The following is a 27,870-nucleotide window of genomic DNA, read 5'->3' on the forward strand; positions in this document are numbered from 1 at the left end:
ATATATATATAAATATATTCATACACAATGGAATTTACATAGCCATAAACAGACACAGAAATTCTGCAATTTGTGACACCATGGATGAACCCAGAGTACATTATGTTAAGGAAGTAAGACTGACAGAGCCTCAGTACTGTTTTACATGTGGAACCTACAAAAGTCAAGGCCATGACACAGAGTAGAATGGTAGCTGCCTGAAGTGGAGATGAGATGTTGATCAAGAGGTGTAAACTGTGGTTAAAAGATGAACACATTCTGGTGAACCAGTGTACAGCATGGGTGATGATATATGTGTTAATTAGATTGTGATAATCATTGGACAATGTACATGTAGGTCAAATTATCACTTTGTCTACCTTGAATATGAGGTATGGTTGAAAAACACAGCAAATGTTTGAACTTTTTAAAGTTATTACAATAAAATAAACATTGCCATTAACTTCCCTCTAAATATTCCCTCTCATTCTGAGTACATATATCCCATCACTTTGGTCTTTGAGGCAGTTCTGGAAGTCTTCTTTTGTGAAGAGGATCAATGGCACTGTGTCTTTTATTATCATGTTTTTTTTTAAATCAAAACATACACTCCATATTTTTATCACCTCACATATACATGGTGTTATACTTTGTGTCTGGATGTCCCCCCAAAGCCTCATGCAGTCATGGGCAGGACTAGAGTTTATGATTGATCCATGGTCCAGTGCTGGGATTATGGGTGTGAGTGCTACACCCACCCTGGGGTGGGTAGTTTGCACACAATGTAAGGGAGGAAAAGAGGTTGCTTGCTGCCACTCCTCCCTTTTTGCTCTGGTTGCTTTTGCTGTCTTCCATGGCCATGAACTGTTGCCCTCTACCATGTGGGACTCTGCCTTGGAGCCAGCCAAGTATGGACTAAAACCTCCACAAACTGTGAGCTAAATAAATCTTTCCTTCCTTAATTTTAGGCATCAGGTATTTTGTCTCAGCAATGAGAGAAAAGTAACCAAGACACATTGTATATTTGTTAAATATTTAAAATGTCTAAAAATTAAAAAATAAGCATACTCTTATAATCCAGCAGTCATACTCCTTGCCCAAAGGAGTTTAACTTTTATGTACTCACAAAATCCTGCACACTGATGTTTATAATAGCCATATATTTAATTGTTAAACTTTGAAGTAACCAAGTTTTTTTAAAATTTTCTTTAAAATAAAATTTTTAAAAAACCAAGCTATCCTTTAGTAGGTAGCAAAGTACGGTACATCAGGACAATGGTATATTATTCAGCACTAAAAAAGCCACAAAAGACATCGAGGACTCTTCACTCTGTATCACGGCGTTAAAGAAGGTTGTCCGACATTGCTACATCTCACACAATTCCAACTATGTGACACACTGAACAGGAAAACATATACAGAGACAATAAAATGTCAGCAGTGGCCAAGGGTTCATGATGGGAAAAGAGATGGTGAGGCAGAGAACCAAAACTTTTCAGAGCAGTAAAAATACTCTGAAGGGATTCATGTCATCATATACTTTTCCAAATCCATATATGTACAACACCAACAGTAAACCCTAACATGAACTGTGGAATTTTGTAAATTTTTGTTAATGTGGGTGCACCAAGCACACTCTACTACTCTGATGGGCAATGCTAATAATGGGGAGCTATTCATGTGTGGGGACAGAAGATAGATGGGACAACTCTGTACCTTCCTCTCAAATTTGTTGTGAACCTCACTTCTCTATACAATAATTAAAATAATAAGAGAACAAAGGCATATCAACTCAAAGTATTAGCGCTCTTCTTTAGTGGAGTCACAAAAAAATGAATGCAAATCTTGGCCCTTCACTCACGGATGGAAAGTAACTCACATTGCCTGAGCTTTTATTCCATCCCTTAGAAGTAGAGAAAAGGAAGCCTATTATCTACCATCCAGGACCTTAATTAAGGTGGCTTCACAAAATGTTTTCTCCTCTAGTGGGCTAGCCCCATCTCAGTAGTTTACTGGCCACTTTTGCCTTTACATATGCTAGTACCTACACCTGATACATATAACCACAGGCTCTTGTGTAGGAAGCTACATGTTCTGAAGCAGAACATTCTAATATATCACAGAGGTGTATCAGGTACTCATTTATTCCAAAAATATTTATTAATCATTGAATATTTTCCAGAGTCTGAACAAAGTTTTGCCCATGCATTACCAGGACAGGTAGAATTTACTTTTAAAAAATCTTAGACAGGTTAAAGTATAAAATCAATATAGCTGGGAAAAGTTTTCTGTATTTTAATAAACATGATGTAATACACTCTATTCATCATTCACATACTCTATATTCTGTGATGGGATTGACCCAATTTGCATTCAAAACACTAAAAATCTTACACCTATTCTCCAAAGTAAAATTGCCTATCAAAAGAGATGCAGCTATGATTATAATCAAGTACCAACATTCTTCACAAAAACACATGCTATGCCTGGAGTCGAAAGCAGAAGAAATAATAACCACATAGCATAAATAATGTTTCTCAAGCAACTACATTATCAGTCTTCAGAGTGAGTGATAAAAGTATAACAAAATTCTTCCTTCTGGTTATCAACAGGATAACTATTGGGAGAACTCACAGGCTCATCTATGAATATCCCTTATTTTAGAGCACTCCCACTTAAAGAAAGGAAGCTTTCTATATGAAAAATACAACATGCAAACAGTAAACTGCAAATCAGGAAAATGATCAACACAAATTATTTATGCTACTTGAGTAAATTAGCATTAATTTATATACACAGCAATTTAACTACCTATTTAGCGATAGTAAGTCAAAATTACATGACTTGCATTTTGTTGTATATTAATCAGTATGAAATAAAACTGGAAAATATTTTTAAGACATACTCAATAAATTGTAAATTAAATAAGATATATTCAGATTCCTTTGAAATTTTTTCTCTAAATGATCAGTGCAAGTCTTTTTAAGCAACCCCAAAAGCACTGTGATAATGGCTCCCCTGGAACACTGAAAAACTGTCAGTCATATCATTCATTTCACCTGAGGTAGTAACTCTTTCCTCAGTACATTTATGTCAGAGTTCAGCAATCAGTCTAGGCCTAATACCATAATTTGAGTTCTTTGTTTTTGTCTTGGAACAGAAATAATAAAAAAAAACTTACAAGGATTTTCTTATTTTCAAAACTTTTGTATTAAATAATCATAACATAAGCACTTCTGAAGTGTTGATTTTGTAATATCCTGATATTAAATAGGATATTGAATGAACTTTAGTACATATTCTTCCATAACATTGCTGACTGAACAAACTATTTACTGCAAGAGCATGGCAAGACTTCCTGATTCTCTTTTGGAAATATATGTTTTGAATGTTTGACTTATCTTCATATATGGTTTATTTCTGAAACACCTGAAATGTTTTAAACGTATATGTGCAGGGGTAATTTAACCTATTCTGTCTATGAGCTGGGGATGGAGCTCAGTGTTAGAGTGCTTGCCTACCATGAGTGAGGCCCTGGATTTGACTCCAGCATCTCAAGAACAAACAAACTTACTCTGTTTACAATGGAGTCAGAGAAAATACAGGTGATTTTTACATACAATAATATTACTCATAAAAATATAGCATATCTGCCAATATTTTTTGCTTACTTTTAATCCTTATTGTCTCCATAATGTTATACATGTTCTATTTTCTGTGTCCATGGATTTTACTGATTCCAAGTCAATTAAATACAACTCTGCAAATTTAAATAAACATTTGAATTGTTCCTGCCATTTCCAAGATTTATAACAGTTGTTATGCCTGTGGAGTTGTCCCAGAAAGTATCCCATCAGCAAAGAAAGAAAAGACACACAAGGGGCAAATGGAAAAAATGAGTAATTCCATTTGTGGTTTATTTCTATTTGACTCTCCCTCCACTTCTGTCTATAATTGTGTCCTCTGGGAGAAATAGCAGGTTAAGTACAAGCCCTGGATTCATGTGTGGATTGTGTATAGTAAGCACCGTGAAAAAAGAAAACAGAAAAAAAGAAAGAAAGGCAGGCAGTATGGCAGAGTCAGACCTGATAACTATAAAATTTCCAAAGTTGTATCTGCCCTAGCTTTGAACAGTTATGCATGTTAACAATCCTTCCAGGTGGTGGCCCTTTCTCGATAACAGCATCCTTCAGAAGTGTTGAGACAGTCCCTCGGGCTTCCCCCTTACTCTGGGGAGCTGCCATGTTAAGATGGTGGATATTCTGAAAATGTTGAAATTCAATCAACTGGAGATGTTCTTGCCATGAAAAAAGTTTAAAATCTACTCTTTTCCTGTAATTGAATATGTAATTAAGTATAAATTAGCTCAAACATTTCTAGTAAACTGGGGCTAAAGAATAAAATTGTTCTAACAATTGCATTTGAAAATCCCTATTGGGATGTGTTAGCCTGGGTTTTTTATTTTTACTTTTTATTCTCTTTAGTGGTTTGATCAGTTTTGCGTTCTTACATCTGGTAATCTGAGCGACTTCGTTGAAGATAACAATATGTAATATAACAACCACTGTTAATTCCTATCATTTTGTTCAGAAACCGTGTATCCTTTGTAACACCTTTGCTCTGTTTTGTTTTTGTCTATGTTGTTGGTATTTTGCTATTGTTCCTTTTTTATTACTCTCTTTAAAATTAAATAAATAACTAAAAGGAATGTTACATAAAGGTGCACTTTACTGTCTTGGTAAGAAATTAGGATAAAATTTTGTTGACACCTAAGGACGCACACTGAAGTGCTGTCCAAAGGAATGTTATGGGCTTATGAAATTTTCTATATGTGTAATGGTCCATGTAGCAGCTATAGATACTTGAAATGTGGGTAGTACAAGTAAGAAACTCCATTTTTAGTTTGAAAAACTATTACTAATTTTAAATTCAGATACCCACTATGACTCATGGCTGTGAGACAGTGCAGTTCTTGACAGTGGTTTCAGCTTACTCTCCATGGTGTGAGACTCTTTGGCTGTGACCCCTCCTTAGCAAGGCCTCACTAGGTGCATGGCAGTGATGATGCCTGCACCGCACAAGGGGAGCTCAGAACTCTGCACTGCTATGTTACCTAGAAAACCTCTCCTCCCTCAGAACAACTGCCTGTGTCTATACCAGGAGAGGCTGACTAATTTTGATTAAAAACACTCTTTCCCTAAACTAATGGGCATCCTTGGAGAAAACAGCAGTAAATAGAAATTTAAGCTGTTGCCAGTCATTAAGGCCCTCCTTTATTGGGTACTTTTCCCTGATGGCCAGCTAGAAATAAGTTAACATTAAAAAAAGGCAGCTCCAATGAATGTGAGTCACAGTACAAACAAACAGGAAGCAAGTCTCAGGCAGCTAGAGATCCTGGGCATCAGTAGGAAAAGAGCTAAGAAATATCCTAAAAAAAAGAATTCTAAAAGGAAACATGGAAAGGATCATCAAAAATAATATCCATCCGTTTCACACAGTAACTCATTCTGCCCTCACTAAAACTTTCACTTTTGTTAAAGGAAGCTGTTGCTGGTACTGACCCTGACAGGGTATAAGAATGTGACCGGAAATGTCAGTCCCTGGCTCACACACTGTCCACATTAAGGTTATTTGTGAAGAAATCCACAAGTTATGAATTTGGCATTGTTCAGATATTTATGCTTTCTTAGTTACATAATGACATACTCAAAAGTTGGTCAGAAAAATGTTAAACCAAGATCTTTCCTTCTGTGCTCTGCTGTTTCTATCCTTCTGGAGAATTTCACTGCAGATCCTTACTTTTGCCCTTGGGGCTTATCAGTCTGGTTTACATATTTCTGATTATCAGGGAACATGAAATGAGAAATGCAAGGAGGAGATGGGCGAGGGAAAGGAGGGAGCAGCAAAGAAAAGAAGAAAGAGGAGGAGAGGGCAGAGGGGAGCTAAGAGGAGACAGAGAGGAAACCTAAAGTGTGGGACAGAGGAGAGGGATGTAAAAAGGAGACAACATAATAAGGAAGAAAGTGAGGGAAAAACACTCTGCTAAGAGTTCTTCTGTCAGGCACATTAGCAAAAATAAAACCAAGCTGCTCCTGTTCAATGAATGATTCAGCAGAACACTGAAGTAAAAGGGAATGGTGAGTACAAAGAAACCGAGCAAGTCAGCCAAATAGAAACCCAGCTTTCATCATTAGGGAAGACTTTTAAAGGCCACTGGCCTTTATATTTTTATGAACTATGGTATTCAACGTGTCTCTCTCTAAACTTTTAGAATATCTTCATAGCTTTGGCAAATGACATGCAGAACAATATTAAAGACAATGTTAAAAGAATGCATGAACCACATAGCCAGTCTATTTTTTCAAGAAGACACTGATCTTATGCAGGGTGATCTGTTAGTGAGAACATAAACTATGTACTCTACATTAAGCAAGGCATAATGCTATGGAGGAAGATTCCATCACTGGACTCCCTCTAGACTTCTCCAGTCACGATACTAAAACCCCTAATTTACCCTTAATGGCCAAACAAAAGTGTGAGTAAGCCTCTTTCTTCTTCTGCAGACAAAGAAAAAAGCCATTTGAGCATGAAAGCCAAAAATTGTGTTTGGAAGCAGTACCCTATCAAATGAGATACAAGCAGAGGTGCATATCCGAACAGCAAACAGGAGAGATGTTTTGGGTACCAGTGAAAACTAATTTAAGAAGAATGGACTGAACTGTTTTCTGGAGTCTGGAGGAGAAATGATTAAAGAGTTTGCAGATTAACTTAGTCACGAACTTCCCTGCAGCTGTGCCTTGGATACAATGCAGTGTGTCCCACCAAAACTCCATGTTGGGGCTCACTCCTCGATTGAGAGGTGGTGGACCCTTTAAGAGAAATAATGCTTCTCTGACAGGAGTGAGTCCTAGCTCTGGAGGGGCTGTGCTGTGAGGTCTGCTCTCTTGCCTTCTTGCATCCCCTCTTGTCATGTGACCCCTTTTGATCCTTTCTACTATGAGGCCCTCACGAGAGGCACAGCAGATGCTAATGCCAACCTCTTGAGCCTTTAAAACTGTGAACCATAATAAACCTCTAATTGCCCAGGCTCAGGTATTTTATTATAGCAATAGAAAGTGAACTGAGACACCTGTTACGCCATATTCAAAGATTTGGTGAGAGAAAAGACTGTGGAAACTTCAAAATGTGCTCAGAAATACAGAGATCAAAAACAAATAGGAACTCTTTAAGCAGAAAGTATCCAGCATCTTAATTTAAGAGAGTTTTAAAGTAAGACAAGATACCTGGATACTTCCCCAAGAAAGCACAAAACTCTTTCAGGGCCAATACCTTATGTTAATATAACTTCGACTTCAGCCCAAATGTGACTTTTTCTCACCAGGATTTCTGAGAAGTCTCCTTGGGGACTGCATCCTTCTTGCAGGAGGTAAAGTGACCCCAATTCTAAATCTCTTCCCAATCTACTCCATTAAGGCCAGGAAGTGGAAATTTGGATCAGGTCAAAATTCTCTAATGCTTTCCCCAACTTGAGCTCCTCCTGCTATTTCAAGACACGCTGGATGCCAACAGGAAGGGACTAACAGTCTATTGTGCTTTCCTCATTAATTCCATCAAAGTCCAAAATGTTATAGATGCACTTTTTGTTTCTTTTTTCAATAACTTTAATATCAGCATCACAAACATTATTACATTTTACCACAAATAGTTATGAATATTTGGACATGGTTATCCCCTAATGTATGAAATATCAGTTAACATAGTGTGTTATCACTGCCTCCAGTAGGTCATGTCTCCTTACGTGTCATCCTATTTTTCTATCAAGAGGTCAGTTGACTTCAGCTGATGGTTTCTCTGACTGGGCAATGAACCTAAAGGTTGTATCTATTGATTATATCAGCAGGATGTGGTGGTACACCCTTGTGATCCCAGCACTTGGGAGGCTGAGCCAGGAGAATCACCATGAGTTCAAGGCCATCCTGAACTACATAGCAACACCTTGTCTCCAAGAAAACATTACTATATTCCCACACTGCCTCTGGTCTCCCTCCTCGTCACTAAGACTGACTGAACATCCCCATGTCTAAGACAGTAATGTGAAGACAAAAATATGCCAGATTCATTCTAGGCATTCAAGAAGCCACCATGCCTTGTAGAGATAGCATGTTTTCCATGTGAAACAAATAAGAGTAATTTACCTCCCACAATGCAGATATCTTTCTTCAAAACCCAAAGATATTGGCAGATTGCTTAACAAATATAACCTCCAGCAGATGAAGAGCAGATCCCTGCATCTGCACTGTATACACTTGTGCAGGCTGCTTTTCCATCTGCAGGACATAACATATGCCAGTTGATTGGCTTATAGTAGGCTTGGAGAAGAGTCAGACAGTGTTGGCAGGCACCTCGTGTCTATTCATTGCTTTTCATTTTTTCCCTTTCCTCTGAGGCTTTTAGTCTTTGCTCTTTTAGATCCTGTATGCTAAATTATTCATTTAACTTCAAATGGTTATTTGTGACTAACAAAGCTGAGATTCTGTGAATATGTAACTTGTACTTGGTCCAAAGTCGTCAAATGTTGGCAATCAGTTAACAACCTTTGCTTTCATTGCAATTCTATCCTGCGTTTGACATCTTAAAAGGAGCAACAGGTATCAGGTGATGGCCACTAGCACCCTACCAGCCAACCTGAAAGTAACCAAAGGATTTTCCAGGACTAGCAACATAATTTGGGGATCTTAATGCAGAATGAAAATGCAGGGTTTTTTATTCAAAATGAACTCAGGAGGGGCTGGGGATTTAGCTCAGTGGCACAGCGCCTGCCTGGCAAGCGCAAGGTCATGAGTTCAATTACCAGGACCGGAAAAACAAACAAACAAACAAACAGAAATGAACTCAGGGCTTCAAATGGTGAACTCAAGAAAAGCAAACACAAGCACTTTCTAAAGTGGGGCCTAGGCTGCTGTGTGGGTAATGCATAAAGACAGTCTGGAGTGGAGGAAAGCTAGGCAGGTTTGCCATTTCTATCAAATGTTGAGCATCCATGTTATAAAAACTGGCAATATTTTCTTCACAATCAATAGCATCTCCACCACAAAGTTTCTGGTTAAAATTTACAAAAATGATACATTTTCAACTGATGTCAGTAAACAAATCTAAAGTTTCATTCAAAGCACCAAGTTTCAATGAATTCCAAAATATAATTGCCTACCAACTCTCTGGCCTTTCTAAATCTTACTATAAACACTAAAACGTCCAACATGTGTGAATGATAGGTCCATAGCTGGATTTAGGCAACCCTAAATCTCAAACACAACACTGAACACCTGCCTCTACCAAAAGCCATAAGTGCTAAATTCTAGGAGTAACAAGGCTCCTACATGATGTGCCCAATAATAAGGCAATAATCAACACACTATGAAGCATGGTATGATACTAGGACTCATGCCATAGCTAGATTTTACCAAGCACTGTCCTAAAAGCAAAGAACTCTGAAATTTACCATTTATCAAGTTAACTACACTGGGATTCACATGACTGCTATGGTTGATACATTGGGTCAACTTGAGGAGTCTAGAAGCTTAACTAAGTAACTCAGCAGTTCTACACCTGGGGTAAAAAGGACACACCCTTGCTGCTCTAGGAGTTGTTCATTGTGTCAATGTGAAAAGTTTAAAAGGTTAAATGAGTGACTCAGCAGCGAGCCAAGGTGCTTACTTTGTATTCATCCTGAGCCTGTGCAAGAGGAGGGCATGGAGATTATGTGAGTACTGCATGCCCCCTGGGTGGGGGTAGCCAGCTTACAATGTAAGGGAGGAAGAGAGGTTTGTTGCTCCCCACTTTTGCTCTTGTTGCTTTGCTGTATTCCTCTGCCATAAACGTTTGCTCTCCACCATGTGCCCCTCTGCATTGGAGCCAGCCAAATATAGACTAAAACCTCCACAATCTGTAAGCTAAATAAACCTTTCCTTCCTTAACTTTGGGCGTTGGGTATTTTGTCTCAGCAACAAGAGAAACATAACCAAGACAATGACCAAATACTATTGAAAATTACATTGTACTAATATATATAAATGTAAGGAACATATTTATGACATTCATAGCCTCACTTTTCTGGATTTCAGTTTTTTCTCACAGCACTTCTCAGATAAGCATAGATCCATTTTAAACAAAGTGCTTTACTGAACTGACTGCACTAAATGGAAAGATTGCTCCATGTGGCAGAAACAAAAGGAAAGTGGCTGTAATTGATAACATGACACAGTCACTGCGAGCTCTGAAAGCTTTGTGATAATGTGATCACTGATAGCAGCTACAGCCATGGGAATCTCTCTTTCAGCAAGGCAACATTCTTTAAGCAACAATTATGGAAATAATCAACTGCTTATTTTAGTTTGCACATCATACATAGAGCACTTGAAAACAAGTGATATATATCATAAATTAATTCCAAAGATGCACTGAATACTCAGAAGCTCACAGCTCTTTCCTTTTGCCTCCTGCTTCATCTCATGTCTTCCTTCTTCCAGCTCAGTTCAGCCTCCTACGAAGAGTCAGACACACATTGTCCAAGCATGCATCCATTTGGCATCTGATGTGTCTTAGCCGACTCTCTTCCTCCCTCCCTCACAGCCATTACACCTGCCAAACCTTCTTTCTGGGGTGGCGGGAGCAATAGTAGGGATTGAAGCAGAGGTCTTCTCACTGAGCTACATCCCCAGTGCCCTTTTTAAAGAGCAGGACATATTTATTGAGAGAAAGAAAGCTTCCATCCAAGAAAGGGACAGAAGGGGACCCAAGCGGGTTGCCCCCCAGCCCCTTTGTAAAAGAAATTTTTTGAGACAAGTCTTGCTAAATGGTCAAATTGCCCAGGCTAGGCTCAAACTTGTCCTTACCCCGCCTCAGCATCCCAGAGTACTGAGATTACTGGAGTGCGGCACCACACCCGGCACCCTCGTTATATCTTCCTCTTCTTTCCACTTTAACATCTGTAGTTTTAGTCCTTATTATCTCTATCCAAAGATATTAAAAAATCTCTTGACTCTTCTTGCCTCCTTCCAGTGTTGCAAAACAATATGCATATTCTGACTGGTTACTTGTCCCACAACGGCTATTTGATTTGTCTGTCATGATCAAATAGTCCTTATTAATAGAGTCTAAATTTCTTAGTTTGCTATTCAGTGTGGTTTCAAAATTTGATTTCCAAGGAAGATCATCCACTCTTCTTCTCTGTAGACACAGCATTAATGAGCATGGGCAAGAAATACAATTTCATTACTGCAGGGAAAGAGCAGGATTAGCCCTCTTTTTGATGAAGGAAAATATGAGCTTAGAAATTTGATTTCCTCAAGAAGGAAGCTGAATTTTATTAGAACAAATTATAAAGCAGATATCTTCCTTTTTCTCTAGATACATAATGTGAAATGTCTTGATCACTATTAATAACAAAGCTGAATTTATAAGCTCTTAAACTAAGCAATGTGCATTGGTTTACTGATTAATCAAACTAACATACAAGGCCCAAGTAAGACTAGCTTCCATTCTGTTCACTTAAGCGTGTGTTCCTATGCAAAATATATTTTTTGCCAGATAAAAATTTAATTACTGGAAAATAATCGTCTTTAGTCCTTATTCCTTTATGTTTATGTAGTCATTAGAGTTTGTACAATCCCTTCAGTGAAAAGTTACTAAGCATTCTCTGAAAAGTTCTTTCAAGACTTAGCTCAGTTCCCCTCCACAAAGCCTTTCCTGACTGCTTTGTACACTGAAAACTGTTACTGTTCGGATTCTTTTTACTTAGTACACGTTTGCATAGCATAATAAATTGTCTCCCTAAAGCTCAGGCATTGAAGGCTGGATCTCTAGGTGAAGGTTCTATCGGGAGGTGGTAGAAATTTCAGGAGATGGGAACTAAATGGAGGAAGTTAGGTCATTAAAGCCTGCTCTCTCCCTCTCCTCTCTCTCTCTCTCTCTCTCTCTCTCTCTCTCTCTCTCTCTCTCTGTGTGTGTGTGTGCATGCGCATGCGAGTGTGTGTTATAGAAAGCCTTTCCCAGTTCTCATCACTGTCCAAGAAGTTCATATTTGTAATCCCATGGAAAAGTTACTGGAATTCTAGTGAGTTAATTCCAATCTACCAATTCCAGTGCAACCCATGGCAAGAATAAAGACACTAAGGCATATTTGTAGTTGTGAGGAGCCAAGGGGTCCTAAATCTAGCTAGAATGATGGCTAACTGGAACAAAGGCCTCAACGCAGGGCCAAACCCAGGTTTTATTAATTTGTGAAGAAGGGAGTGGCTTGGGTGAGTAACTCTGAGAATGCTGGAAAGCAGTGAGTATTGTGAGCTGGTCTAGGTGGGTGGTTTCAAAATCACCTCTGCAATATGCAGAGAGGAAGATATACAGAAGGAGTGATCTGCATAACACATTTTGAGGTAGCAGCTTGGTGCTTGTGGGGTCAGTGCTTCGGCTCTGATGTGTAATCTTTTATGTCCTGGGAAGTCATAGCCTCTTATCAGGAGGCTTGATCCCAGCTGACAGCATGGAGCATGGCTCTCCATCCCACCTAGTTCATCCATGTTTTTTGGGAGTTACAGGGGTGGGGGAAACACTGCCGTTTCACCTTGCTTCAAAGACTACACATCAACACCTCAGCTGGACCAATTTGCATTGCTTAAAGCCAATTGAAGGGATAAGGAAAAGTCCTAGCCAGCTCTGTACAGATCAATACATGGAAATAGGGCCAAATTTAGCCAAAATAGAGATAATTGCTCTTCTTTCAAGGAGAGCCATCCAGGTGGTCCTCCACCTTGTGTGTGTGCATTTTGTTTTCTGACCACCGAGATTTGAGCACTTTTCCTCTGTCACAGACTCTCTGCTATGATGTTGGACTTCACCATAGGCTCAAAGTGGCAGGTCTAACTAACCATGGACTGAGACCTCTGAGACCATGAGCCAAAACAAATCTTCCTTCCTTTTAAATTGTTTGTCTTAGGTATTTTGTTACAGACACAGAAAGCTGACTAACAAAAGAACAAAGCCCAGAATGTGGATTCAACAAACATTTATAGAACTTGTACAAAGCTAGGAATTTATCCCTGAGTTAAAACTACACTTGTACATACAGGAACCTCCTCTAGAATAATACACAAAGAATTGTTTAAAATGGGTGTTTCTGGGGAAAAGGTAAGGATAAAAATAATGAATTCCCCTAAACAAAAAGGGGAAGAGGCAATCCTACCAGCACCACATTTCTCTTTCAATATTAATCCTCAGAAAACTTATTGTGATTCTTTCTCTGTTCCTTTGAAATGTATGTAAATCTTTTAAAAAGCAAAATAAGTTTCTTGCCAGCTTTTCAAACTAGAAATGTCTTTCTCAAAGACCTGGAAATTATCTCTCTGAAATGTAGTCATTAAAGATAGTGCCCCTTTTTTCCCTGTCACTGCAGGAGAACAGAAGCCTAACTTCTCTGCATGTATCTGGGTACAAACTATAAATCTATCTCTATCATAAAGGTATAAAAAGTTCTTTGGATAAAGGCAATCAGTGATCATAGACTGTGATCCCAATTACCATATGAATTTGGGATGAACTATGCACGCAAATAGCCCTGCTAAGTCTTTTCACTCCAGGCCCAGTTGAAATCATCTGAAGACTATGTATATAATGGGTTGTGTCTGTCTGGCTGTACACATCAGTGAGGCTTCTTTCTGTCTGCACAACTTTAGCAGATTGCCTGTGATGCAGATCATATTCCAGCTTAACACTTATCAATAATAAAACTGTTTTCTTTCTCATCGATCTTTATGAAGACATTTTCTGGGTTGACAAGAGATGTTTTAAATTATATTTTCCTCAGACTCACTAGAGATTATTGTAGCACTTAGTTTTGTAGATGTACACATGGATTAGCTTCTCAGTAAAAAAATGAAAAAACATGCCTACTAAGTAATTAAATGACAATGACAACATCCCACTCTCAGAAAAATCTGACTCAGCTACTGACCCAATCTGAAGTCACAAGTCAAGTGTAGGACAAGCAATCTTTTTTTTTTTTTTTTTTTTTTTTTAGGACAAGCAATCTTAACCTTTTATCGTATCTTGGATCCAGCTAGCAATGTGGTGAAAACTAAAATGATGACAATAATGCATAAATAAAGACACAGATTTAAAAGGAACCAACTCCACTGAGTTATAAAAATAATTTAATTTATTTTATGATTTTGGGAAACATGGCTACATTTGTGTTTGTGTGGGGAAGATGGTAGTGGTCATGCTTGTCACCTGATGCAAAGTTTGTGAAGGAAAACAAAATTTTGCCTAATGCTTCTGTTTGTGAACTGAATTTTTTGGAGACAGAAGTGTCGATGAATGGAGATATTACTGTATTTCTGAATTTAACATATTAACTCATGAAATAAGATCTGATTGTGAAGCCAATAACTAAGATACTAATTTACATTGCATATCATATCTGACATGATACTCCCACAAAAATATATAAGATACATATTTACATTGCCAAACAAAAATATCTGTAATTTCTATTGGTGACAAAGTATTAGATGGCAAGCATCAGTACAGTTTGTCACCTATATTAATAATTCAATACAGAGCCAAGCATGGTGGTGCATGCCTGTAATCTTAGCATTTGGGAGGCTGAGGCAGGAAGATCACCACAAGTTTGAAGCCAGCCTATGCCATATAGCCAGACCCTGTCTTAAAACTAATAATAACAATACAATGCTAAATTTCATGTAGAGTTTTAAAAAATAAAGATATAATTTTTTCCCTTCACACACACTAAATTCTATGGAGGGATTCCATTGGACTCCAGAATGAAAAGCCCTGTAGAGGTTGTGACATCAGAACCCAGAGAAGGGTTCACTACAGTGTCTACTGCCAGGAACGCCTTCCTCCTCCAGGAAGACAGACCACCTGCTGTGGACCAAAGGAGCACTTACCTCCCCATCCCTCCAGCAGGACAACTTGAATCAGCACTTTTGAAGATAAGATCCTTATCAAAAACACTAGACGGAACAACTATTAACACTTTATAATGATGTAAATGGATGGCTCTTAACAGCCAGTGTGCCTAAGGATCACCTGGAAAGATTCTTTTCTGGAAAAGGAGTCATGATCTCATCATCAATGCAGGACTCAACTGGGGAGCAGAAGTCTTCACTGTAGCTCCCAAGTGACTCTCATGCAAGTGGTGAATTACCAAATAGTTGGGAAACGCCAGCTGAACAAAAGAGAGCACCTAAATTCAAGAAACACAACCAAACCCTCAAAGAAATACAATTAGCATAAGTAATGTCCTAAAAGAGATTTGGATGTTTCTCATAGCCATAAAAAGAACAGCTTAAATAAAACCATTGGTATTCTTAGAAATTAAAACTGGTGTGACAGAAATGAAAACTAACGTGAAGAACAGAATAAACACCACTAACAACAGAATTAGTGACCAGAAAACAAAGCCAAAAGATTCTTCTGGAATGGAGAGTAGAAAGAATATACAAAGTATAAGAAAAAAATTGAAAAGCCACAAGAATCCTCCAGACAGGCTAACATCCACATTAATAGGAGTTTTAGAAAAATGAAAAATTGTATTTTTGATTGCAAAATGTACTTCAAACCTTTAACAGCAGTTATTTCTGACAATAAGAATGAAATTGGGAGAAAGTGACAAGACATATTAACTTTTTCCATTACATATTTCAGAAGTTGCCAGATTACAACAAGAACGAACTAATGTATTTCTTATGAAATAGATTAATTCAGCTATAAGTACATAAAAGTATTGTCAAAGATTCAGGAGGAAATGTTAATAAAAAGAAAGCCAACAATGTCAATACTACACAAAAATAGAGCAAAGACTGTTACACAGTATAAAGAAGAACATTTGCAATGATAAAAAGTGCAATCCTTTAGGAAGTCCCAAGATTCAAGAACATCTCTGAATCTCATATAGTTTTTTAAAAGATAAAATGGTACTAGAAAACAAGAAAAAAGTCAAATTCTGCTGCAACCTGGGAAACTTCAACTCAGTTTTCTCAGAAAGTTAAGGTAAGAAAATAAAAGTAAGGATGTAAATAATTTATTTCTTACAATCAGGAAGTTCAAGGGGGTGGGGATTTGGCTCAGCGGTAAAAGCGCCTCCCTGGCAAGCGCAAGGTCGTGAGTTCGGTTCCTGGTACCAGAGAAAAACCAAAAAAAAAAAAAGAACCTGCTACTAAACAAACCAAGTACAGTGCACACATTTTCTTTCAAATATACACACAACTTTAAAAAGGAAAACCTCATGGCCAGGGATATACCCCAGCAGTGCAGGGCCTGCCTGGCAAGCATGGAGTCTTGAGTTTGATTCCCAACAGCTCCTCACCAAGCACAAAAAAAGCCAAAAACAAAAACAAACAGGAAAACATCAATAAATTTCAAAAACTTCTAGAATAAACATGTTTTCTGACCAAAACTCTATAAATTTTAAAAATACCAAACAAAGAACAATTTTAAATACCCTTCTAATAGCCTCGGGTCAAAAAAGTTTTAAATTGAAATTAATATTATTTTGAAAGAAATGAAAATAAAGATACCACTTATTAAACCTATGGCATTTAGAGGAAAATTGAGACTACAAAAAATTTATTAAAACACAAGAAAATATTATAAAACTAAAAATAAACTAAATGTACTAAAAATATTATAAAAGGTTACCAAAATTACCCTAAAAAATTAGAAAGTAAGATTTACAATGAAAGCAGGAACTCATTAAATTTTAAATTAGTAATCTTAATTACTAAAAGAACTATTCACTAATAGGAATTCAAAAATAGGAAAAAGTCAGATTTTAAAAATGTAGACAGAAAGAAAGACATCCATTCCTAGTATCACCCATTGCTGCCTTTTTAAAATGCATGTCTCTGTAGCACATAGCGTAGTGTTCTCATATGCACACACACACACATTGTGGGATGAGTAGATCAAGCTAACTAACATGCCACCTCACATACTTATGGTTTTGTTATGATGCTTCTACTTTGTAGAATTGAGGTTTTCTCTGGATTTTGATACATTTTTGTGATATATATGAAAAGTGCATGTTCTCTAGTTTATATAAAAAAGTTCTACACATCAAATCAAATTGCAAACTGTCCAAAGTGAATATGAGGTGATCAATACATATTAATAAAAAAACTGCTGAATTCTGGAATCTACTCTGCCATGCCTTAAACCAAACTTCCTAAACTAGATTCTACCCAGTGCTGAGTGTCAACTGGAGTCTCTTCATCACCTCCCATATGTTTTCCCTGCATGTACCTCGGTATTCCCTAAGCAGCACTACACTAATACCAACAGAAAACACCTTCGGGCAGCCGGTCCCAAAGAACACAACCTGTGACCCCTGAGGGAGCACCTCAAGAAAGAGCTGTGTTTGACTGTAATGTTTTGTTGATATTGTTCTGATCTCCTGCAGGCAAGTGATTCTTATCAAAGGAGACCATTTATTTTCCTTCTTTTCTAATTCCCATGAAGCACTGACAATGTGGAAATAGAGGCCGGGTACCTAATAAATACAAATGCTTAACTGATTGTCATGAAACTCATGATACAAATGCATCAAAAGAATTTTTTGTTAAAATTTGCACTAGATTTGTTTTAGCTTTTTCAAGTTTGACAGAGAAAAGCTAATGACCATTTGAGAATTTTCTCTAAGCATGATGTCAGGTTTATGTAATAACAAAATTTTAACATTCTCCATAACACTATGTACACCATGTATCTAATAGTCCCAAGAGGCCAAGAGCAAGCAAATTCTCAAAATTATTACTATCCATATATTTTATCTACAGATAATTAAGCTCTTTCATCTTTAATCCTGAAGATAAAAGAGAACTTGCCTTCCTTTTATTGAGTCAATATTTATTAGATACATTAAAATCTTTCACTAGGTTCTCAAATACCAGCAATTCATTATCTTTTTAATGAATGTATTTTAAACAATTATTAGATACTTAGCACCGTTTTAGGCTGTGAAAAATATAAACACATCATTCTTTCACTCATAGAACTTATCCTAATAATAGGAAAAGGTAGATGTTGTCATGATTTGTGTCTAGATATTCCCCCAAAGCCTCATGCAGTCTCTGGCTCTTTCAGAGATGACTGATTCTAGAGTGTGCGATGCTGAGATGAAGGGTGTGTGATTGCTAAGTCAGTCTGCTGATTGGTGTGGCACTACCCTAATCCCAGCAGTCTATATACAGTGAATAAGGGACAGAAAGAAGCTTGTCTCTCCACCGCACTTGCTTTGCTACTTGCTGCCCCCATGACTATTGCCCTCTGTCACACCACCATGCCTCGGAGCCAGCCAACTATGGACTGAAACCTCCACACACTGTGAGCCAAAGAAGCCTTTCCTCCTCTAACCTCGGGTGTCAGGTATTTTGTCTCAGCAACAAAAGAAAAAAAACTAAGACAGATGCAGAAATAAATGTATTAAACCCAAGAACTAATCTTCTATCATTTGTCACAAAAGCTCTTACTGGGAAAGAAAAGTTGTGAGGGGTGAAGAGAAATGAGTCCAAGGTATAACTCCTCTAATTCCTGTTTATTTCACCTTGTGTGAGTTATAAATTTTGACAGAAAAGTAGTTGGCTCCTCTACAAAGTATATAGCAACTCATTTCCTAGGTACTCTGTGAGAATCTAGTATACTATTAATGATAAATTGTGCAGATAAACACACTGAAGACCTCACATGCAGGTGTCAGAATTAAGCCAATATTTAACATAATGCCTCACATAAATATTGATTAGCAGAAAATAGATTTATTAAAATATTTGTTGAATATAAAGAGCACATTTTGCATCATTTCTCAGACTTGTCTTACTTTAATGCACTTTATTAAATTTCATTAGCTGCTTCACACATAAAAGAATGTATGAATAAAAAATAATAATATAACATTCACACACCACCTAGCTTCAGAAAAATCAAAGCTCAGAGGCTTTAAAAATGCTGATGTGAGCTACACACCTTCTTTCTTTCCACCCCCACTATTCCTCAATTTTACATAAATTATTTTCTTCTCCCTCCTTATAGCTTACCATAGTAGATCTGTAGTACTAAAATGCATGTTTATTTTTACATGTGTTAACCTGTACATAAATATAAAAATACACAGATTCTTACAAGGTTGCTTTTTTTGTGGTAAGTCTCTGTGTGTTGGTCACATTCATATTAAAATATATTGCTATAATTTATTCATTTTTATTCATATAGTATCATTCCTAATTTTGAGGGAACTCCTTTACATGACTTAAACTTAAGTAAGAAATTCACTGTAAAGTTTTATATGAAATACTTTACCAAGTTAGTAAATCTACTTTTGCTCCTGGCTTTCTAGAAATTTTACATATATTTAATTTTTCAAATGCTTTCTGAACTACTGAGATTATAATATAGTTTTCTCTTAATTTGTTAATGTGATGAATAATTTCAGTGAAGATTCTAATGTTGAACTAAGATTACATTCCTGGAATAAATTTAACTTTATCGTAATGACTTTTTTACCCATTGCTAAATAGTTTGTTCACATTCTGTTTAGGATTTCTGTATTACATTAACGTGTGAGTTTCTTTCCTAATCTAAACTATATAATGCTTCAACTGGTTTCAGCAGCTTCATGTAATGAATTTGAGTTATTTCTTTTGCTAGTCTCAGGACACCCTATGGAAATACATTTAAATATCCCCCAAAGGGTTTGTGGTATTCTGCAAAAATTTAGGGACTGCTGTTTGCTTTCAGTAAAAACTGTCTAATTCTACTTAATGTTTTAATTCATATCATCTGTTGTGGAGCAAGTGTTAGTAAATTGTATTTTCCTGGGAATGCTTGCATTTCATCCAGGATTTGGTTTTACCTGAATAAATTGTTCACAGTATTCTCTTGTAGTATTTTGATTGTCTACAACAGTTAGTGCTATCTCCCTTTTCCATCGTCACCTGCTGCTTCCTCTCTTCTTGCAGTCTTGCTCATCCAGCTCAGCAGTACTTTGTCACTTTTATAGATCTTTTCAAAGAGCACATTCTGGCTTTGTTGATTTTCTCTACTGTATCTTTGTTTATGATTTAATTAATTTCTACTCTTATCTTTATTAATTCTTTGTGGGTTTCTTGTTTTGTTTCCAATCCGAACTGGAAACACAGCTTGTTAATTTTTTAGCTTTCCTTCCTTTCTAAGATAAGCATTATACATGATAAATTTCTATCCAATTGTTCTCTATAGCTAGATCCCTCATTTTCTCTATTTTTATTATTTCTCAATTAAAAGTATTTTTTACTTTTAATAATATTTTATTCATGACCCAGGAGATATGGAGATGTGTTTCTCAAAAAGGTTCCAAATAAAAAATTTCACTTGTTCACCTAAATATTCTAGATATTTACCTAAATATTTACCTAAATATTCTAATTGGTCTCTATAATACTAGATCTCTGAAAATTATCAGCTCAGTATTCTGTCAATTTTTGTTAATTTCCTTTAAAAGAATGTGAAGAATTAAATTCTTCCTGAAGAATAGTAGATAGTAGCCATTTTTAGCAAGTAATCTATAGAAATATAGATATATATGCATGTATACATAAGTATATGTATATATACACACACATAAATTGTTTATAAACAGCACACAGAGAGACTTTGATTTATAAATTGTCCACATTTGTCTGGATAGTTCAGGGTTCCTTTTCTTACATGTAATATGATTATGGGGATATTTGGGTTTGTATTATCATAGGACATCTATCATGATTTATCTTGCTTTCCTGTAATGTTTTCTATTGTCCCCTTTTTTTCTGCTTTTAGATTGACTTTCTGGTTTTCTTGTTTCATTTTTCTGTTCCAGGTTTAGAGATTATATAGCCTATTACTATATATTTTCCAGATGTTACTCTAGAGTCTAGACATTTTAACACGTTTATGTAAAATTAAGATCTAAATTACATCACCATCTTTATCTTTCCCCCAAGACATACTGAGGTCCTGAAACATGTAACTGTGATTCCACCTCTCATAATTATAATTATACTATGTTTCCACACACATTAATTCCGTATTTTAAATTATATAATATATATAGCAATATGTACATTCCTTTTAAAAATTAATATTTGAGCATTAGCAAACACATATGTTTACTATTTCTTTACATCTCATGTATGATAATATTTTTGTAGCAATATTCTTCAGTGAAAGATGGATGATAATAAACTACAAGGTTAGCATTTAGTAAAGATATCTTTGCTCTTGAAAGACAGTTTTCTTTAGTGCGGACTGAATTCAAGGTTAACAGTTATTTTCTCTCAGAATAATTCCATTGTTTTGAAGCATCTACATTTAAGAAATTGACTGTAAGTCTTCACTCAGAGGCAACTTTTTTTTCTATTGTGCTAAAATACCTTTTCTCTTTGGTGTTCATCATTTTCACTGCAGCACTGTAAATGTGAATTTTTTTACATATCTTGTTTGGAATCTACTGGGTTTATTACCTACGCATATTGATATTTTCCACAATTTCTAGGTTATTCTCAATAACATTTTTTTTCTTTTTTCTTTTCTGGATCTTACATTAGAATATTTTAGAGTTTCTCACAGCATCCTTTGTATATTCTGTGCTTTTATGTAATTATTTTTGGGTCCTCTATGAGGAACTCAAGGTAACTTTTCTTAACTTTTCCAGATCAGTAATTCTCTATGTTTTTATCTGGGCATTGAATTAGTTATTGCCCTACTTTTGAAAGCCTTTGGTTCCTTCAGTGTAGTCATTATACTTTAAATGAGTAAGTGGAGGAATAATGCATATGCAACTCACTAATTTATAGTTCATATTTGTAATGCTTGTGGATTTTATTATGCAATTTTTTCTTTTTATGATGTCTTGCTTATGATGCTTACTTATTTGCCTGTTTGGAGAATTTATCTTCCTTGGAAATATGTGGGAATTTTTTGAAGACTAGTCTATAAAAAAAGAATTTGAGTTTTCTTCTGGTGATTCCCAAGAAGTATCGCCAAGACAGGAAATCTTTAAACTAGATTTTCTACTGGGGTTTTAGAGGGTATACAGCTAATATGAATTGTGACACCAAATCCAGATTAGGACAGGGTTGTGATTAGAAGATTTCCAAGGTACATTCTGTTCCTTTTTTTTTTAACTACCCCTGAACCACCCAGAGTCAACCTCAAGAGAAATTTTCTAACTCCCACAGTAGGGGCTAGTGCTTTTTCATTGATTCAACAAAGTCATTGAATTTCAAAGCTTCCCAACCTCTTCCAAGGGTCTGTTATGTGACTTTCCAGCTAGTAGTTCAGGATCTTTCAAAATTCAAGCTCTAGGCCTTAATTGAAAAGAATTTCCCCACATCCCTCAGCACAAGGCTGGTACTGGCTTGACAGGCTGGACTTGTGCTTTCTCCGTCAAAGAATTCCCCTAATTCACCTGGTAGGTTAATTATGTACGTAAAAATATGTTATCCATCATTTTTAGTTCCTCTGATAGCTCTGTACTTCTTTTAGTTCATTATATTCCTAGGAACCAAATCATTTTTTAAAAATCTCATTAAAGTACGTCTAGATATCAGTGGCACACATTTTTCAATAGCTCTAAATGCTAATCTGACTGGTAGAGGTTCTGTTTTCTCCTTTAAGTGAAAATATAATACTATTAGGACTATATTCTCCAAAATCTCTACTTTAGTCAAAGAAAACGTACTTGAAGAAAACCTACACTAGCTATAGACAGCTACTGAGAAAAGGAAAAACACACACCCGTATTTTTTTCTGCTTGTGGTGCCTTCTTACAGAAAAGATTTGAGCAGCTTATTATTTAGATTGGTTTTGGGTAGTTTCTCTCAATACAAATTCATAGCCTAAGTTAGAGTTACATAAAATAGAGCCTTAAACCCCATGTACAGTACATACATTTCTAGTCGGAGAAGAGAAAAAGTGAGTAAGAGAAAAATGACTTTCACCCCGATACCACAAAATGCCATACAGCGTTCTTGCCGTTCTCTCCTTCAATGATATTTACCTACTACCTGCTGTGTGTGGGTGTTGTTCCCGGTAGTGAGACTCTGACCTTGAATGAAGAACACATGAATGATGATACAGAAATGAATATATAAACAAAAGAAGCAAATACTATGACAGCTGTTTGAAAATACGAAAATACCCCCTTTCTTTGTTATCTTCTTTAGAGTGAGGATGAAATAATTTTTGTGTTCCATGGTTATGATAGCTGCTTTTGCTCTCTGCACAGGAGAAAATATGCCTCGACGGACATGGAGTCTTCAAAGTGATTTTCACTGGCAAAGTTTCTTGCTTAAAAACATTTTCAAAATTCTATTCATCTACACTCAACACTTCTCCACTCCACTCAGTCACAAATGCAGAAGAAACACCCTATAATTCACACCGGCCTTTCCAATAAGTCAATCGATTTAGCCTGTAGAGTGTTCTAATTCAACTTCTGTTTTCTTCACCGATAAATTTCAGGTTTCATACTCACAACCAGCCATGAGCCAGAATGAAAGATTTAACAAAAGCTTCTGCGTGGTAGCTGTTGAGTAAGCATTCTGATACATTTCCACGCTATAAACATTTAATGAGACTTGTTCCCAACAGAGTATTTACTACATCCATTTACTCCATAGCATTATATTTGCAGGAACAAAATAGAGCAAAGGTTATTTTAGATCCTTCACCAATACAGCTTCCTGTAAATAATGAAAAGTGCAACCATTTAATTTACAAAATCATTTAAAAAGGTTAAACATTCGATAAATTCGGCTTTATCTAGTTCAGGCACCCTCAGCAGCTATTTGTAGCTTGGATATAAAAAATACATAAAATTTAGGCATTTTGTACCAGTTTGTGCCTCCCTAAATCTGACTGCATCTGATTTCGGAGGCTGTTAGGGCAGCATTAGCATTTCAAGGAAATATCTTCAGGACTTTCACTGCCCTTGCTCAGAAGTGCCCTGCCATATGAAGGACCCTTCTTGAGAACGCAAAGACCCCACTCCTATCCCCATCCCACTCCCACTGAAGCGACACATGTGCTTTCCCCCTCGCCAGCTTCTGCCATTTCTTATCATTTATTCATTTTAAAGTGAGAAATAGAAGCCTCAGAAGGAGGAACAACCCGGAAACCTTGGTCTTCCTCTAAAATTCAGACTATGAAACGCACTGCCCAGAATAACAGGAGAATCCTCTGGTACGATGCTATCTAATACTGTGGAAAGTATGCTATATACTGCTAACCTTCTACTCGGGCAAGTTTCACCTCACTGCACCAGACACTCCCAAAATGCATATTATTTCTACTTAAATGACCCCACCAATGATGTCTTCTCCAGCAAAAAAGTTATTCTACCTTTTCAGTTTGGTTATATTTATAATTTTCTGATGGTTTACACAGACTAAGAACCATCACATGAATTATGTTGAATTTTGACTATGCATTCAGTTCCAGCTATGAGAACTCAATAAAGCACAGACATTCTTCTGATATGTGAGATAACAGACTCATATTCTGTCTACTACCACTCACCAGCTTTCTGACTTGAGCGAGCTACATAACTTATGCCTTTTATTTTATAAAATAAAAGTTTTATTTTCAGTAAAAAAAATCTTATAGTGACACTAATAATAAAGTGAATAATTAATGTGAAATGTTTAGTAATGAAGATATGTTATCTATTTAATTTACTGAGGACCTAATATTCAACTAGTAGTTAGATGATATCTCCTAGTATCACTGATATAAAAAAGGAAATTTTTACCTCTTTATGAAGATAAGACATGCATCTAATGGAAAACATTTTTGAGTGCTCATTATACAGGGCAAACAGTTAGATAAGGAGGTATTATTAGAGTTGTCATTAATCTTGTGGTTCATTAGACAAACAGTTCCTAAAGTTGTCACACAGATGCTAATAACTAGAAATTTAATAAATTTTCACATGGACCTCAATACTTAGAAATTTAAGAATGTTGAATTAGAAATGAAGATACCTCTTTAAAGACATGTAACTAATGGAAAAATATTCTAAATTTAAGTATATCAGTTACATAACAAGTATATCATGAAATGAATAATATTTGGCACAATACAGGCATTGTACATGTTTTGTTTCATTTTTCAAGTTACTAGTAAAGGCTTAGTAATTTTAATTTTATTGACTTATTCATTATGAAGAATCTGCTTCTCAACAGTCATCCCCATTGATAGTATTAAAAGCTGAGATTAATTGAGCACTTACTATGTGGTATTACTCTAAGTATTTGTACATGCATTATTAAGTCACTGATCTTAACAATAACATTAAGTTATAGCATTTGTTATTATCCCAACGCTGTGGGTAAGAAAATTCAGTCACCTAAATAACTTTCCTAATGTGTGAAAGGTAGTAAGTTCTGCAGCTGTGTTAACACCCAGAGCTCTGGGCTCCAGAATGCATATCCTCAACCTCTATGTTGTGCTGCTTCCCATAAAGGAACAACAGCAAACGTCTCAGTGGAGTGACCAATGGTCTTCGATATCATAATGAAAGTCTGAAAGTATCTCAATGTCAACACGTTTAAGAGCGAGTTTCTGATCTATAACCAGGGTGCAAACTGCAGCTTGGCAAGTGAGCCCACAGCTGGACAGCAGATTCTGCTTGGAAGGGGAATAGCCAGCGTACTTCTTTGTCTTCCATAGATAATTAAAAGGGTTGATTTTCAGAGGGTGTGTGTGTGTGTGTGTGTGTGTGTGTGTTTTGCTTGAGCAGCTGATTGGATAAAGTTTTCATCAACCATGCCGGGGAAGCCTGAAGGTGAAGGTGGTTATAGATCAGAAACGCGCTCTTAAGCGTGTTGACGCTCCAGTGTTTTCCTAGTAATTTTTCGGAGGACACAGTAAGGTCATCGGGACTGACAAGATAACTGGATTTTTCTTTTTTTGATACCCTAAATTTCAGCACATAGGTCTAGGAGCTTGTTTCTGTCGGGGGGTGGGATCAAATATATTTTGCCCGTCCCTCCACTTACCTCCAGCTCGTCCAGTGCACTTCCCAGCGTGGCTGCCTGAGGATCAGATGAGGCCGGCACGTTCTGAATGCCTTGAGAAGCATTTGAAATCACATGGAGGGCATTCTGAATTTCTTCACAAACTGTGTCCTTGCTGGCTTTGAGGGCAGCAACATCAGAATGCTCCAAACAAGCTGAACAAATTGAATGCAAGAGAGGAGAGTTCTCCTTCAGCGCGGCCCGGGCGCCTGCAATTTCATCCCTCTGGTTTGGAGATTTTAAGTCCTGAGAAGATAAACAAAGATGGATAAAGTGAAAAAGTCACAGAAGCTCCATTTTTCTATCAATATAAATGAAAACTGACACTGAAACGTAAGTTATAAGTCAACCAAAGGCATCAGTTAATTTTGTACTCCTTCAAATTCTGGAGTTCCACACTAGGAAAGAACGGTTCACAAGCGAAAGTCACGAAGGTGCAGATGTGCACGCCCGGAGCAGATCTTAACACCGGTAAGTCATATCTGTGTAAGTCGCTAAGGGACTTGGGCACTCATTAAGTACATTAAGAAGAGAGCTTGAATTACAAGGATATTGATTACTTTTTTCCACAGATATTGATAGTTGAATTTCAAGTTTTATTAAAACAAAAACAAGTAAGTTTAAAACATTAAAGAACTTCTCACTCCCCAGCTAGTTTTGTAAATACCAATACATTAACTCTGGATCTTTCTTTCTTTGATATTTTTTCAACAAATACTGAGCCCTAATATTACTAACTTCTCTGAGGGGCTCCCGGTATTCAGAGGTAAACAATCCCAGAAGGGGACCTTGTTCTCCCAAAGCTTATGTTCTTGTGGGGGAAGGGGATGTACAAGCAAATAGTACAACTACAGAAGACAATTTAGTTATAATTCTATGGAATTACAAATGCCATGAAGAAGATATAGATGTGAAATGTCATAGAGACTGACCTGAAAGGACAAAACTGCTTTAATGTGGGTCAGCAAGGATATTGCTGTGGAGATGGCAATTTGAAATAAAATCTAAATGAAGAACATTACAAACAGAAAAGTAAGAGAAAAGAAAGTCCTAAGATATAGGTGATCAAAAATAGCATAAAACACAGTGAAAAAATCCACCAAACACTAAATTAACCAAGGGATGAAGATTAGCATATCGGCAACATCTCATGTGCATACTGTGGCCAGATCCTACACCATTGATATGTTGTGGCCAAGAAGAGCTCTCATTACCCAGTCAGAAGAAGCACAGCAGATAACACCACCCTGGGGACACCCTGTGTGGACACTCTACCCGAAAACCCTAAGTTATGGGAAACAAGGGAGCGATAAATAGTCACAGGTTGGAGCACACTCAGGAGACATAACAAATACACAAAATGTGGCACTCCAGATTGGCTTCTAGAACAAAGAGCTCTCTTGAAAACCTGGTAAAATCCAAATAAAGCTTATTAGTAGTTGACAGTCATACATCAACATTTTTTCTTTGTTGTGGCAAATGTTAACACATTAACAATGGAGAAAACTGAAAGGTAAGTGGGAACTCTAGTGTCTGTAACTTTTTTTGTGACTCTAAAATATTCTTTAAAATTTTATTTTAAAAAGCTAATTCAAGGAATTCAAGGAACATTTATAACAGTTTATGTACTTTATATACAATATTCTAAATAATCTTTAAACTGAGAATAAATGTAATTATTATCCTATTCTAAAAATGAGGAAATGGAGATCTCAAGAGATTAAGTTCTGTAGCCAAGATACAGAGATAGATGGTATCATTTCTTTGCTTTGGTTTTTTTTTT

At 36.5% G+C, this 27,870-nt stretch overlaps 1 protein-coding gene across 4 annotated transcripts in view; it reads right to left on the bottom strand.

Moving 5' to 3' along the window:
• The window catches only part of Ctnna3 (catenin (cadherin-associated protein), alpha 3), a 1,502,556-nt gene that overhangs the window by 1,120,991 nt on the left and 353,695 nt on the right, over positions 1-27,870 (bottom strand). For all 4 annotated transcript variants that reach the window (XM_013514887.1, XM_005385969.2, XM_005385970.2 and 1 more), the window contains exon 6: positions 26,070-26,333. In XM_013514887.1, the coding sequence (XP_013370341.1) occupies positions 26,070-26,333 (264 nt within the window). The remainder of the gene's footprint in view (positions 1-26,069; positions 26,334-27,870) is intronic.

Source organism: Chinchilla lanigera, unplaced genomic scaffold, assembly GCF_000276665.1.
Source record: "Chinchilla lanigera isolate Chin_1 unplaced genomic scaffold, ChiLan1.0 scaffold00024, whole genome shotgun sequence".
In the NCBI taxonomy this organism is placed as follows: domain Eukaryota; kingdom Metazoa; phylum Chordata; class Mammalia; order Rodentia; family Chinchillidae; genus Chinchilla; species Chinchilla lanigera.